Source organism: Nipponia nippon, unplaced genomic scaffold (genome assembly GCF_047370975.1).
Source record: "Nipponia nippon isolate SJK-2023a ecotype South Korea unplaced genomic scaffold, ASM4737097v1 scaffold_7, whole genome shotgun sequence".
In the NCBI taxonomy this organism is placed as follows: domain Eukaryota; kingdom Metazoa; phylum Chordata; class Aves; order Pelecaniformes; family Threskiornithidae; genus Nipponia; species Nipponia nippon.
In genome coordinates, this window is record NW_028262391.1 from 34,207,991 (window position 1) to 34,221,825 (window position 13,835).

General features: G+C 37.6%; 1 protein-coding gene across 4 annotated transcripts in view; it reads right to left on the minus strand.

Moving 5' to 3' along the window:
• Window positions 1-388: 388 nt before the first annotated feature.
• NFATC3 (nuclear factor of activated T cells 3) overlaps window positions 389-13,835 on the minus strand; it is a 76,244-nt gene continuing 62,797 nt past the window's right edge. Inside the window, exons 10-12 of one of the 4 annotated variants that reach the window (XM_087738765.1) lie at window positions 13,689-13,790; window positions 4,132-4,204; window positions 389-3,918 (exon numbers count right to left, since the gene is read on the minus strand). In XM_087738765.1, coding sequence (XP_087594891.1) covers window positions 3,912-3,918; window positions 4,132-4,204; window positions 13,689-13,790 — 182 coding nt within the window. In that variant the 3' untranslated portion in view covers window positions 389-3,911. Of the gene's footprint in view, window positions 3,919-4,131; window positions 4,205-13,688; window positions 13,791-13,835 lie in introns of those variants that run through there. The other 3 variants (XM_087738763.1, XM_087738767.1, XR_015700336.1) reach the window with 3 other exon arrangements.

Sequence of the window (13,835 nt, forward strand, 5' to 3'; positions counted from 1 at the left end):
CATCTTGCCTATGATAACATCCTTTCAGGAATGGAAATTACTCTTTATTTTGCACTCCCTGAATAGTAATTTCTCAAAATAATCTTGTGATCGTCTAATTGAAGCAATGATACTTGCAAATAGGAAACCACTAGCTATTGTGCAGGCTGATACTCTGTCAGCGCTGCCGATCATTCATTACGTATGCATAGGCTCACTGTTGCTGGCTCTAAGTTGAGCCCCAAACTCTTATCGTATTGCTTCAAAACCGCCACTCTTCTAGGAGGAATATTAAATGTCCGTCATTTCATATGTCACAACTGAGCGTAGCTGTTTACCACTGCCTTGCAAATAGGGAGTTTCTTCCCACTCTGCGTTTGGGTCTGCATTTTAAATAAATGACAACACATTTGCATTCTTTTTATTTATTTGAACACTATGATTTAAGAGCCTAAATGCAAGTTCTTCCCTTTATTTCTGCAAGTAGCACTGCAATCATAACTTACAAAAATGTTTAAAATACAAAATGTACATGAAATTACAATACAAGGCTCTGTAAACATCTAGAACTTAATCTTTATTGTCCCACATTTTAAATATAAAACTTCAATTTGAATGATTTCGGAACCTCAAGGAATGACATCCGTTACGAGTATCAAAAATAGAGTTTCAAAGCTTTGTTTGTACCAGAACAAAACTGTCATGTTATTTTCATTCTTTGGTTTAAAAAGGATGGCAGTTCCCCTGGTAACAGGAAAGTTTTACTACAGAAATTCAGATTGCTAGTTCATGGTAATTTCAGAAATCACCCCCTCCTCCTCCCCCAGATTAAGATACTACCCCTTAATTTTTTGTTTTTAACATTGATCTTTGACCCTCCTTATAGAAAAGCTACCTCATCATTAAGGCTTTCCTTCAGGATAATCTAAACTATTAAAAAGTTTTGGAAAAGTACTCGGGGAGAAGAAAGGACTTAAGGGCAAGGAAGGGGATGCCAACAAAAGATCAACAGTTGCCAGGTTCTGTTGTTTAATTCAATTTGCATAGTCCAATAGAGATTGTGTGCTTTTTATATCACTAAAATTATACAAGATTAACAGTCTTTACCTAAGTTATCACACAAGCTAAAATAAAATTAAGACCCTTGTATTGAAGCTTTTACAAGGCAAATACAAAACTGCTTTAGTATCCAAAGCTATATTTTTTTTTTTTATTTCATTTTTAAATAGGAAAGCGTCTCTATGTCTACAGGCATCAAGGTATTTAAAGGCATCAGAAAATTTAGTGCATAGCAACTCTGGATTGTTTGGGCTCCTATATTTTAGGTACAGTGTGAATTCCAGCTACTTGGAGAACTTGCAAGGAGAGTCTGTACCAGTAGGATAAAGGAGCATAAATCCCATACAGTATGAAAAGCTTTCAAGTTAGAATTCTCCTACAAACAATGGTTTATGCAAAAGACCCAATACATGAATGAAAACTGGAACATGCCTTGCCACCAGCACACAGTCTGAAGACAATTACATAGTTTACAGTGTTGTGTGGTTTTGTTTGGTTTTTTTAAGGTGTTAAACACCTAAGTAGGTGTATTTCTGAGCATGTGAATCCTTTTCTAGGATCTTTAACGTAAATGAGTAGAGGACAGAGTAAAGCACCATTGCTGAGGGACAATTACAATATCGCACTTTTCGGATTACAGCCCTGCCAATTTTTTTCTGCGAATTTAAAGATTTGCACCACTGAACAATACATTCACAAAAAGGATGCTTAAGATTCCCAGGACGCACGTAGTGGCCTTGCATTAAGTTGTTTGAAAGAACTACGAAACATCAAGATAGTAGCCTTAGGCTGCACTCTTAAAAGGAAGTACAAGATAAAGAGTTATAAATTCACCCACTTAATGTATGGTCTTTTAAAAAGTTCACGATTCGGCTATTACAAAGATGCAATTATAGCTACTTTAATGGTACTGCTTGGGCGCTGACTTAAATTTAGGTGTAATGTTTTGCCTGCAAAAGGCTCAATGGGAAGCCTTCCCCATGACTGTCTGCCAAAACGCAGCATCAGTAGAATCTGTGCTTACTCTTACAGGTATTAATTCAGTAAGGGTATCCACTTTAAGACCATTTTATTGTAACTTTAAGAGGCTACAGTCATTTTCTACAGAAAGAGGCATGTGCCCCACGTGTGTTAAAGCACTAAAATGTCCACAATTATCTGAACTAGTTTCAATGCAAACACACTTTCTATAATTCAAAATTTTTCACTGTATTCACTCTTAATTTTTGTTAGAGCATCACGGCTCACCCAAATGAGGAACTAAAGCTAATATCTTAAACGTTTTGAGGTTCAGTGTATTTCTGATCTTACTTTGCTGTGACTGTTGTACCCTGTAGGTTCCACATCAGAAAGCTTTGTAAACGACAGTGTCTTCTGGGGGAGGGAAATGTTTGTGGCCTAAGCAGGCGGTTTCAGATCCTCTCCTAGGTTTCTAATCATAGAGGCCTGAGATTTTTAATAACTATGTAAACAGATTGTTTCAAATGTATCGGGTTATGTGGGTAAGGGAAATGCATCCTTTGAGCACAGCAGCAAGTTTACTGCTGCTTTGCATCTTGTGTGTTTCTTTGGTAGCTTCTGCTTCACACATTTACAGTTAAACATGGGCAAATTATACTACCTAATCACTAATTCACAGTAAATTACTTTTTAGCAAACTGACATTTATAAACAGCCTAAATTTAAGGAACTGTAATTGTCATCTCCTTAGGACTTCCAAGTGGCATGGTCAGGCATACAGCATATAAAAGATACAGACGTGATCAAATGATTTATTGCATGGAAAACTTGAATGCCACTGACTTGGTGATTTCAAAACCACATTCTGTAGGGATAACAGGAACACTTAGATCCTCGGCAAATATTAAAATTTCTCCTGTATCTAACATGGCTTTGATGTTGCTGTTCTTTAATCTAAAATCCTACTGCTCAAATTTGATTACAAATGTAACTTTCTAAGAAAAAGCTATTTCGAGAAAGAGCCTGTGCTAATAAAGAACAGGAAGATTATCCACAAAGTTACAAAAGTTAGATTTTGGAATGTCATTTCTATCCCAACACTTTCATGATGGAATGGTCTTTTTGCAGCCTATCAAGTAACGTTTTCAGTTTATAAACAAGTGCAGATCTACATTTGGCTTTGCTTCCTATGAATCTAAGAAAGAAAACACTACGGTATTGGTATACACAATGGCTTCCATGGCATTGGCTTCAGATGACAGGTATGATTTGCCACTGGAAGATCATATTAAAAAAAAATTAAACAATAGAAGCTTTAAAGGCTTTCCAAAATGACCAAAAGGTGTTACAAATCATCAGTTACAAACTATACTATCTCTAAGGGAAAGCAGCACACTGAAGGATGTGTATTAAATCTTTTTCCACATTCAGTACTGTGAATATTATAAGAGCAAACTAACATCTCCACACATCTGAAGCACTTACAATATAAAAGTATTCTATTTAAATGCAAAAAGCAAAGCTTGTTTGTAACTTTAAAACAGTTAAAATATCTGGTGTAGATTCTGTGTGTCCATTTTAAGAAGTCTCTTTACAGCATCTGAGGAACTATAATTAAAATGCTCTGTCTCTACATCAAAAATGTAACCCACTAAAAGGGCTTTGCAAGGATCCACTGTTCCAGTTCATAAAGGCCACAGAGTTGGAAGCACAGTAAGTCTAAAGAGGAAGAGGGTGAAGAAATACTCAGAGAAACTGTGAAGTTTTCATGGATGTTTAGTTGTAAGCTTATCCATTACTGGATTCCATCAGATATTCTTGTCTCCAGAGATCCAGGACACGTACGTGCAGACTGGCTGGCCACTGTTGTTCCATGTGACACCGAGATCTGTGACATATCTCTTCCTATGATCTCATTCACTATAAAAAAAAAAAAAATTAAAAAGTGACGGTTTTCCTGCTTTCCAAAAGGCAGAACTCATCAGTGTATCCCTTTTAAAAAAGAAACATTTCAGTGCTAAGCCTTGATGCAGTTAAGTAACAGAGGATGAATGAGGAACCTAACTTCAGTAACAGTTGAGCAAGGGGGTTGGAAAAGTTCTAGTTTCTCTTAGTATTACGCTTTGTACTTACCATGATCCATGTTGGAGAATCCCTAAAACACTTGAAGAAAACAAGCGCATACATACGCATGACAACCAGGTAACTGAAAGGCACAGCATAGGTCAGTTTAGTACAGATTTCCCCACAGAACTCTTTCTGTTCAAGAGTGTTACAGGCACAACAAATAACTCTAATAACTCTTGGCTCCTTCAAGCTACTTACAGAACTTCCTCAGAACTTGGATTTGGATTAATAGAATATTCTTCTTAATACTATATACCTATTTAATCGGCCAGTTTTCTGAATACTTGCATTTCTGAAACTGCAGTAACAAAATCTTCCTTAGTTATCAGTCAACTTTGCTATAGTGAAGAATTAAGATTGACTAATACACAAGTCCCATCAGTTTGTGTGTCTGTGTGTGTGTCAAATTCAGCAAAGGTTAGTCAACTATTACTACTTAGAAGTGAGGGACACCACTGTGAATATGACAAAGCAGCACTTAAGTTATCAACAAATGACAATTTTGGAGCGTTACTCTGAAGCCTAGATAATTGATTGCAGCACACTTGAGTTTGGAAGATGACAAAAATGATTATTTTAATGGATAAGTGTAAATGCAGTGATATAAATGTCCATCTTACAAAATGGGCAATGGTAAGTTTAACTAAGAACGCTGAATAATATTCTAAGTGGAGATGAAAAATATCACATTAAATAGTAACAAAAAAATTTAGATAAATATTAGTTTACCAGAATATAAATTATTGTTTAATAGTTAGAAGAGGCAGTCAGTCGTGTTGTTTTCCATAACTGAGTGGCAGTAGGTATCTCTTATTCAGCAAGACTTTGCATATGCTGAATTATAGTAATAAAAGCAAAGCCTCTGACGTGAGTTTGTTTGGACCTTCTATAAACAGGCATTTAGTGGGATCCTTTTGTTGAGTAAGGACCATTCCTAGTAAAAATAAGAACGTTCTGTTTTGTTAGTAAGCTGCTTCTATTGAAAATCTTCACAGATTTGGAACCCAGGCTTTTGCTCTTTTGTTCTCCATTGGGAAACTTTACAGAACAATATTGATATACCTCACCACCCTTCTTAGTGCTTCCTGAATTTTCCGTAGCAGAATTTAGCTTCCTACTAAGCATTCCTGTCTGGTAGAAGCGTAACAAAATCAATCTACAGGTAGTGTAAATTGCTCTTGATGTTTAGAGAGTGTTCAACAGTCTGAGCATTGCCTTTTGCTGCAGCAGTAGCGTAAGTGGGTCTGAAAGAAAATGTAGTAATATTGTGAATGCTCTGAAGTATGTATAACGTATATAAAATCCACGTCTGAAAACAAGTTTTGTCTATATTCTTTTACTTTACTTAGGAAAGCTTTAAAACCACCTTATGTCATATACCCGTATGTAACCATGGAAGAGGTATTTGTTATCTAAAAGTCAATCAATGGCAATGGTATTCTCTTGCATGAATGCAAGGACAGTTTGTTAAAAATACACATTACGGCAGCCCAAAGGTTAAAACAGTTCAGATGAGCTATGTAATAACCAATTCCCTGGAGCATTACAAGACTTGCAGTTTACTGGGCTTCAGAAAAATCTTTCATTCTATGAACTTAACTGGCACTATGACACTGAAAATTGTGTGACTGCAGGTAGGATACTTTGCCAAGTATTTTTATTATGCCAACACAATGCATAAGTAAACAGCTGTTAAAAAAACAAGACTTTTTTTTTTTAAAAAAAAAAACCAACAAAATTTAGATGTTCACTTATAAGAACTATGCTCCACCAGTTTCTGTCAGGGCACTCATTAGCTTGCTCTAATTACAGGACCTCTCACAGCTATTATCTACTGTACGCTACTGAACAGTTGCTTTGTGCAAATCAAATATTGCAGCTGTTCAGTACTACTAAAACTTTGATGAGCGGTAGGATAAAAAGCAACATAGCTAAATACCTTTTTATATTTTGAAATTATTAGACTGTTACTTCCTTGAAGTTTTGATAGATGATATATATCTGTACCGGCAACATCAGAACAAACTGGTCTATACTCTTGCAACGTTTTGTAGTTCCCACAGGCAAAGGTGCTTGACTGAACAGCATGTAGCCACGTGGCATTAAATTTCCCTTAAATCACATGACACTGTGAATACAATAGCTGGTCATGTGGTGTTTTATTTGCCAAAGTTCTGCATAATTCATTACGTAGAGTGTTACATTGAAGTTACAGGTTGGTTTGTGTTGTGGTTTTGTTTTTTTTTTTAAATCATCATCGATTTGTTTACAAGCAGCTGTTTCATAGCTCAGTGCGATAGCTCTGTCATACCTTTCATTTTGCTGTTGGAGAACTTCTTTTGGCAACATTTTTAGCATGCGGCCAATACAGATTTATCTGGTTTATATGGATTTACATGAGAAACACCTACTACTTCTAAGGGGAAGGCAGTACCTTGTCTTCTTCCCAACAGCAAATTCTAGTGGAGTAGTTTTACTTGCCACAGTAACTTTGTTAGGATTGCTCATTTTTAAACCCAACCAGTATGCAAGTGAGTGTGGGGTTTTTTTTGTTTGGCTGGTTGTTTTGTTTAACTAACAAGTATCTAAATCGGCGTTTTGTCAGAGCACCACGCAGGCCTAAATAAAAGGCCAGAATCCTTTTTCTGCTGTGTCTGGCAGAGGCATATTTTCACTTTTTCACAGACCAGAGCCTCCTGACTAACACATCTTCCTATTTTATACTTCCCAAGAGTGCCCATTTCAGCTGTCTGGAAATCTGTAAGCCACAAACGGCTGGGGGAAGCCCATAGGCTCTGGAAGACTATATGTTGATTTAGATTATATACAGATGATGGTAAAAATGCTTCAAAGAAAGCACAGCCTGCAGAAGCCAGCAGCTGAGATCAAAGTGCTCTAACCTTTTGCGCTGCAATAGTCTGGCTGCCAGGTTTGAGACAACTGGGCAGGGCGTTATCGGGAGCGACGCGGTAACGGGCTAAGTGAGGCCTGGGCCTGCTGCCTGACTGGCTGTGCCCAGCACGCTTGTGAGCGGCGGAAGGGATGAATGGGGACAGTGGGGAGTACCGATCTAGCATGCAGGCTAGCAGATAGAGAAATGGGCATTTAAACCAGGAAAGCAGCTTTTCTAGAGAAGGCTGGTCTTTTAAAGGCTGAAAAAAACATTGTAAAGAAGCCATAATGAATATTTACCAAAATTAGGCAGCCTGGAAGTCCTTTGGAACAGCTCAGCAAAGAGATGTACAACTTAGCTTTAAGGCAGCAAATAATGAGATGCTTGCATATACCTAAATTGGGAAGCGTTTGGCTTTATATGAAGGTGGAGTGCAATAAATTAAAGAAGTTTAAAATGTAAGTCATGTAGTCAGTAAGAAGAGTTAAAATCCTACATAGAAATGTACAAGACTGGCGGTGAAATCATATGGCGTTTTCCTTTTTGTATTAATTTGTGATGGAGAAAATCGTGTTTGTTTAAAGGCTAAAACAGAAATCCAAAGGTTAGTGTTTGAATGCATGACACATTACCTTCCTCCACACGGGGTTAATCACAGAACATTTAGTGGTCTGTGATTAAAACTGAAAACTCAATTAATGAGCATAAACACAGGTTTTCTAGAATGTTGTCTAGCAAAATCCAAGATCTTAGGTGACAAACTGGGAGAGGAAGTCAATTTCGACAGTCCTGAGAAAGGACAGAGTTCAGGCTCCACTGATGATGCTTTACAAATGAAAGAACACAACTTTTCTGTACTTCCAGAAGAACACTTTATTCCACCTTTCCTATTTTCGACTATGGGCTGCATGGGCTATGCTGTCCTAGAAAGATTTCATATGCCCTGTTGCTTAACCTTAAAAGCCATCCAGTTAGTAACTAAATACCGGGAAACCAAGATGCATGGCTTTTTTAATACATGCACTTTTTTTTTTCTTAAATACAATTTCCTTCCTTTCTTCAGCAAAAGTTTCCAGGGGAAGGCTGCAGAGCTTGTTCAGGACTCAGTGATACCGATCTCGAGTATGTTGTTAAGGTTCTCTATGGTCTGTCTGCCAGGCTCATTTGTGTTGTGTATTTTATACTTCTGTTGCCTCTTTGAAGAGAGGCAATTTCATGAGACTTAAGATGGAGGTGAACAGTTCTGTGAGTAGGACCGTGACTCTTTCAGCCTACTACCTTCTTCCCTGCCCCCCCATTAAATCACTGCCTGTTTGGTATGTTTGGTGCCAGGTGTTCCGACGGCTAGACCTCTACTGTCAAGAGATGAGGAACCAGCAATATTTTACATACTCAATAATTACAGAGATGTAGCTAATATTTAGTACTCATTTAGTTGAGTACAACCTAAAATTGTTTTGGAGGATCAGTGTCAATTGAGTGGACAGCATCAAAAGTGTTATCAAATGTTTTATGTGCTAACAATCCAGGTTGCTAATCTTGAAATAACGACTGGACCAGATCAAGAGAGTGAGGGGTGGCACACACTACACTGTACGGAAATGTATAGCAGATACAAAAGTGATAACTGCATTTTGAAAACTTGTTAGTCAGATATGGCACGGATCAAAAGGGAATACAGCATTTTTTTTTTTTTAAATCAGGCTGTGAAATGGAAATGATTTGAACAACTTTCCAATGTCTATTTAATTGACCTCTTTGGCAGTTATCCCAGATTTCAGAATTTCAGCTGTTACTTTATTTGCATAGTTTCATCTTTTTCTTCCCTAGTATTTATACATAGTGTAAGCTGGCTGGTAAATTTATACTGATAGTTAAAAATAGATTGTACAGAACAGAATTTAACATGGTGGGGAGAAAACCTTCTGCTACAGACAGATTAGATCGGACCTGTCAATACTGGCGATACTGTAGTATTGTATTGCAAAGATTTTTGTGGTTTGTTTTGTTTTGTTCTTCCCCCTCCGTGCTGCATTGCAAAAGCACTGAAAGTCATATGGAGGCTCAAGCCCCCATAACTTTTGAAAAAAATTAAGCAGCATACTAACATCAATACCAGCAGAACCAAGTAGAAGACAACTAGCTCTGAGTTTTGGATTTGCTGTCAAGCTTGTAGAACTATTCTGTTTGACTGGGTTGTTCCCACTGTTTTGATTTCACAGAGTGTTCTGTTTGCCTTTTTAAGTCCCTGCTGACTGCACACATGAAAGACAGCCGAGCCACTGAGACTGACAGAAAACTGGGCCACAGCTCCTTAGAGGCCTCTTCCCCCCACCCCCTGCCCTTATCTTTTAGGCTGAGGGCTTTGCCTCTTGGTCACTGAAGCCTTGCACTGGGACAGCTGATAAAGTTATTGCTCCAGCTGGTTGCTGCATGAACAGCCAGACTGTTCGTGAAGATCTCTTAAAACTCTTGCAATTCGCAATCCAGAGTTTGAAGATAAACTAAAATTAGGTTGAACAGCTCGGCCATTTGTGCAGCGAGTGACACATACAGCTAGGGGTAGTAATCTTATCAGCTGTTCCAATAGAGATGCGTCCTGTGAGCAGGACTGACCAGCCTCTCCGGAGAAACTGTCACCTACAAAAAGTTACCCCTGTTAGCTGATTTGAATAGAACAAAGCTCTTGTGTTATGAAGCCTGACAACATCATGAAAGCTGGGGCTTTTAATAAGTTGCTGACTGCTTTGAATAATTATTTTTTTTTAAATTACGAATTTAGAGTAACAAGTTCTTAAAAGAGGAACTGGTGCTTTGATATGTTTTTAAGATCTATGCTTTCTTCCCCACTGGCTTGTTTAATCAATTCTACAATGTCACCTTAATTTATTCTCTCAGTGTGAGACCGATCCATAATTTGTCAGTCAACTTGTATACCTGTACCACCTTACTGAATATTTTAAATTAGAATAAAGACACATTTAGATGTAGCATGATCTCCAAGATAGACAGGTGTTTGAAGTTCTAACATGAGAAGTAAAGGCATTACCTTTTAAAATCAAATGCCAACCGCATTCTAGCATGCTTCTAAACAGCTCTGTACTTAATTCCCCCTATCTCTGTGAAGGCTAAGAGATGAATATTTTGTACTAGAGCACAAAGGAAAATATAAGCAATTCCTGAACCTAAAGGCCTTTCCGGGAATAGTGCAAGCGACCTCTTTTCCCTTGCAGGAAGCTGGTAATCTATAATCAGCATCTATACTTTCTACAGGACAAGAGAATCTCTCTAACAGGCAGTTACAAAGCATTTTAGGTTTTTGTAGGTCAAAAATACTGCCTGAAAACCTCCATAGAGAACTACAGGTAAACCAGTTCAGATCACAAATCATTAGGTATGTAATGGGCAATAGTAGAGACCTAGGGAAAACACCATGATGCTTCCCCAGGATGTTCCATCAGCCTCCAAAATGTGTTTGTCCTAGAGAATTCCTGAGCCAGAGACAGTATCTTTTGTGCTGAATGGTCCCATTTGGATTTTTCTCCCCAGGGTCTCTAAGGTCTGTGCAAAATTCTGTCATCCGCAACATTCTGAGACAGTTCCAAAGGTTAACTACGTATAGCTATAGCAAAGCTTTTTATATGTGTTGAACTTGCTGCATGATTGCTTAGTGGACACTTTTATTATTTTCTCTCCCAAGAAGTATTTTCCATTACCTTTTCCGTACCACCCATTCATTTTATTATCCTTAGCATATTCTTGTCATTCGTTTTTCTGGCTGGAGAGCCCTAGCTGATTCCAAGTAACTTCTGTTCCAAATCTTTGGTCACGCTACCTGTCCTTAACCGAAATACCCCACAAAACAGCATGTATACATCGAATCCTTTTGTGACTTCAGGGACAAGATGTAGGCACATACAGATCTATACAGTAGCATTTGTTCATGCTCTGCTGGCTTCCTAAATATTCCTAACATTTATTCACCCTTTTAAGACTACTTTTAACACTACCGAGCAAGTTTTCATAGAATTGTCCATTTTAAATTCAAGACAGCTTTAAATGAGAATAGTTCAGGCAGCTTGTTACTCTATATATGGAATTAGGGAAGGTTTTTTTGCCTTCCTGTACCATAATTTCCACTCCTTTAACTAACTGATTTTCTTTAATCACAAGGTCTTCCCATAGATGTTTCTAGACAGTTTTTTCACTATTCTGAATAGCTGAGCAGCAGCAGCATCACATTTACCAACTTCCAGTCCCCTGGCTCCGAATCAGATTTAAGCAAGAGGTTATACATTACAGTTAGGAGTTCAACTGTTGCTTACTCTTTCAGAGCTGTTGTCTGGCATGTCATCTAGTTGAGGTGAGTTGTCACTGTCTGTTTATCTGTTTGTTCTGAAATGTTTTTACTGATACTTCAACTTGAGTCCTGCAACATGTCCCTTTTTCAAAGGACTTTGGCATGAGAATCTCTAGTTCCTCAACTATGAGCATCGACATAAAACACTTCCTAAGGTCGTTAATCTAACTTTAACTGTGTTCCTGATTTGTCATCTGTTGGTCAGGTTTCACATTTAACCTAATAATTTTCATGGTCTTTTCTGTTTTCTGCATTTGGAAGCAGCTTGTAGCGTCTCTCACTGCAGAGTAGTTGTACCCTTGAATTTGAACCTTCATAAATAGTTTGCAGACTGCTTGCAACTACTTTACCCTTTTGACCACCTATTTTTTCTTAAGTAAGTTTTATTGTTTTCCTATAGTTCCCCTTTTGAAGTTTGTCACAGCCTGTAATGCTGAAACTGCTACAAAACAAAGAAAGATTTGTTAATTTTTACTTTTTTTTGAAGCAGTTCCTGTATGCTCCTTTGGACCAAATAAAGAGATGTTTCCCCTTGTGGGTTCTTCTCATGACTTAGTGCTCCGTGAAGCAGTCATCACGCTTACCCATTCTATAAAGGATGACTCAAGTATTCCATTAGTGTATTTCCTGCCTTTGCAGATTGTCTGAACTCCCGCAGCACACTATAGTTACGGTTGCTCTCCTGTTCAGCAGTATAATTTAGAAGCTATACTCTTCCTAGTTTAAGCCCGAACGTTAAATCTGTAAGCATTCCGTACTACTAGTTGGTACAGTTAGCTTGTCTGATTTGACACTAAGCATTCTTCAAGGCACAGAACCATTCTACTAACTTTCCTGAGTCAACATCTCTTGCATTAGTACCACACTACTTTTCTTACAGCAAATACCTAAAATACCCATTATTTTAATTTTAAAAAATGCCGTATTTCTCAATTGTATTTCTCAGGTGCTAGCGTTTGTGTGTAAGCATACTTCTCTCTGGGTCCAGTTTTCTGTTTGTGTGCCCTTTTTAAAAGGACCTGTCAGCGTACATTTCTCAAATAATTAAGTTTGGGGTTTGCCAACCTGTGCGCCACTCTTTAGTTGATGATACTGGTATTTGGGGGTTATTTTATTATTAAATTGAGTTTTCATTTTTCAAGAACTCCTGCTCTTCAACAATTATTCTATACCTACCAGATTCTGAGTTGCACAGGACATAGTCTAGAACACAGAAATAATCTAAGCCATAACTGGCATTTTACTAACCGATTTGCTGTTTCACGATAGAGAAACGTCAACTTAGTGTAGAGAGTTCTTTCCCTAGTTTTGCCATTCTGAATAGTAGCTACTTACCTTACTAACAACATTTTGATATGTAAGGAAAGCAGAACTAAGTTTTTTGAAAGATGGTAAAAGACCAACATCGTGATTTATTTTAGTTTCATGGGCAAACTTAAGATCAGTCTACACGCTAATTGTGTGAGAGTTTTATTAAGACTATGCACAGAGCTTGGCTACTTTACTGCTAACAATCCCAAATCTACTGTACACTTACAGGCGTTCCCCTTTAAAAATCTAAGGGGAAGTAAAATGTGTTATATGTGTTTATATGTATGTTTGTGTACATATATTTAAAAAAGGCACAGCATAGTTCTTTGGCATTTTAGGCATGTTTGTAATAAAATGAAAAACAGTTAAGAAGGATGAGTATAAAGACAAACACGACCAATATACCATGCTTCAATTTCTAATATTGTTACTATTTAAAAGAGTCATAGTGCATAATTATCTTGTTTATATGTGAAACAAAGAAGCTCAAAGCATCTTAAAATAAATCCAGTCGATCTTTCCCAATTACAGTGCGCATTCAACTAGAAATCTATTTATGAATCTGTATTCCTAATACTTAGATTTGTAGTGCATGCCACTGTATTCCATCTATTTAAATTGACATTGTTTCATCTTCTTAAAAAAGGAGAAACATTTTAAATTTCCCACAGTTAACTGATCTGGCCACTCTACAACCTTGCCCGTATTTGGCTTAAGATTTTCATATCCTCTTCTGTTGTTTGACTAGATCCTACAGCACTCAGGAAGTTCTGTGGCAGCTATATGTACTTGAAGTGGAGGTTTTTACTGAATGAGTGTACACCTGGTTCACAACTTCTGAATTTCCAACTATTTCAGAATACACAGGTGTCCAGTTATAGCAATACTTCAGTATTACATAGCGCTTTTCACTTGTAGATGTTAAGACTATTAAAACACTTTCCCCTTTCCTTCGTGCTCCAATTTCAAACATTGAAGCAGTTCAGTAAGCAGACTCACCCTCTAGATTTTCCACATAGGAGTTGGACATGAGTGCTGAATGTTGAGTCCATTTCTGTGTTGAACCTGATGGCTGGTATTCCAGGTCAGAGATAAAACTGTCTGTGTCAGAGAAGAAGACAGACATAACTACTGACTGGACTAAAC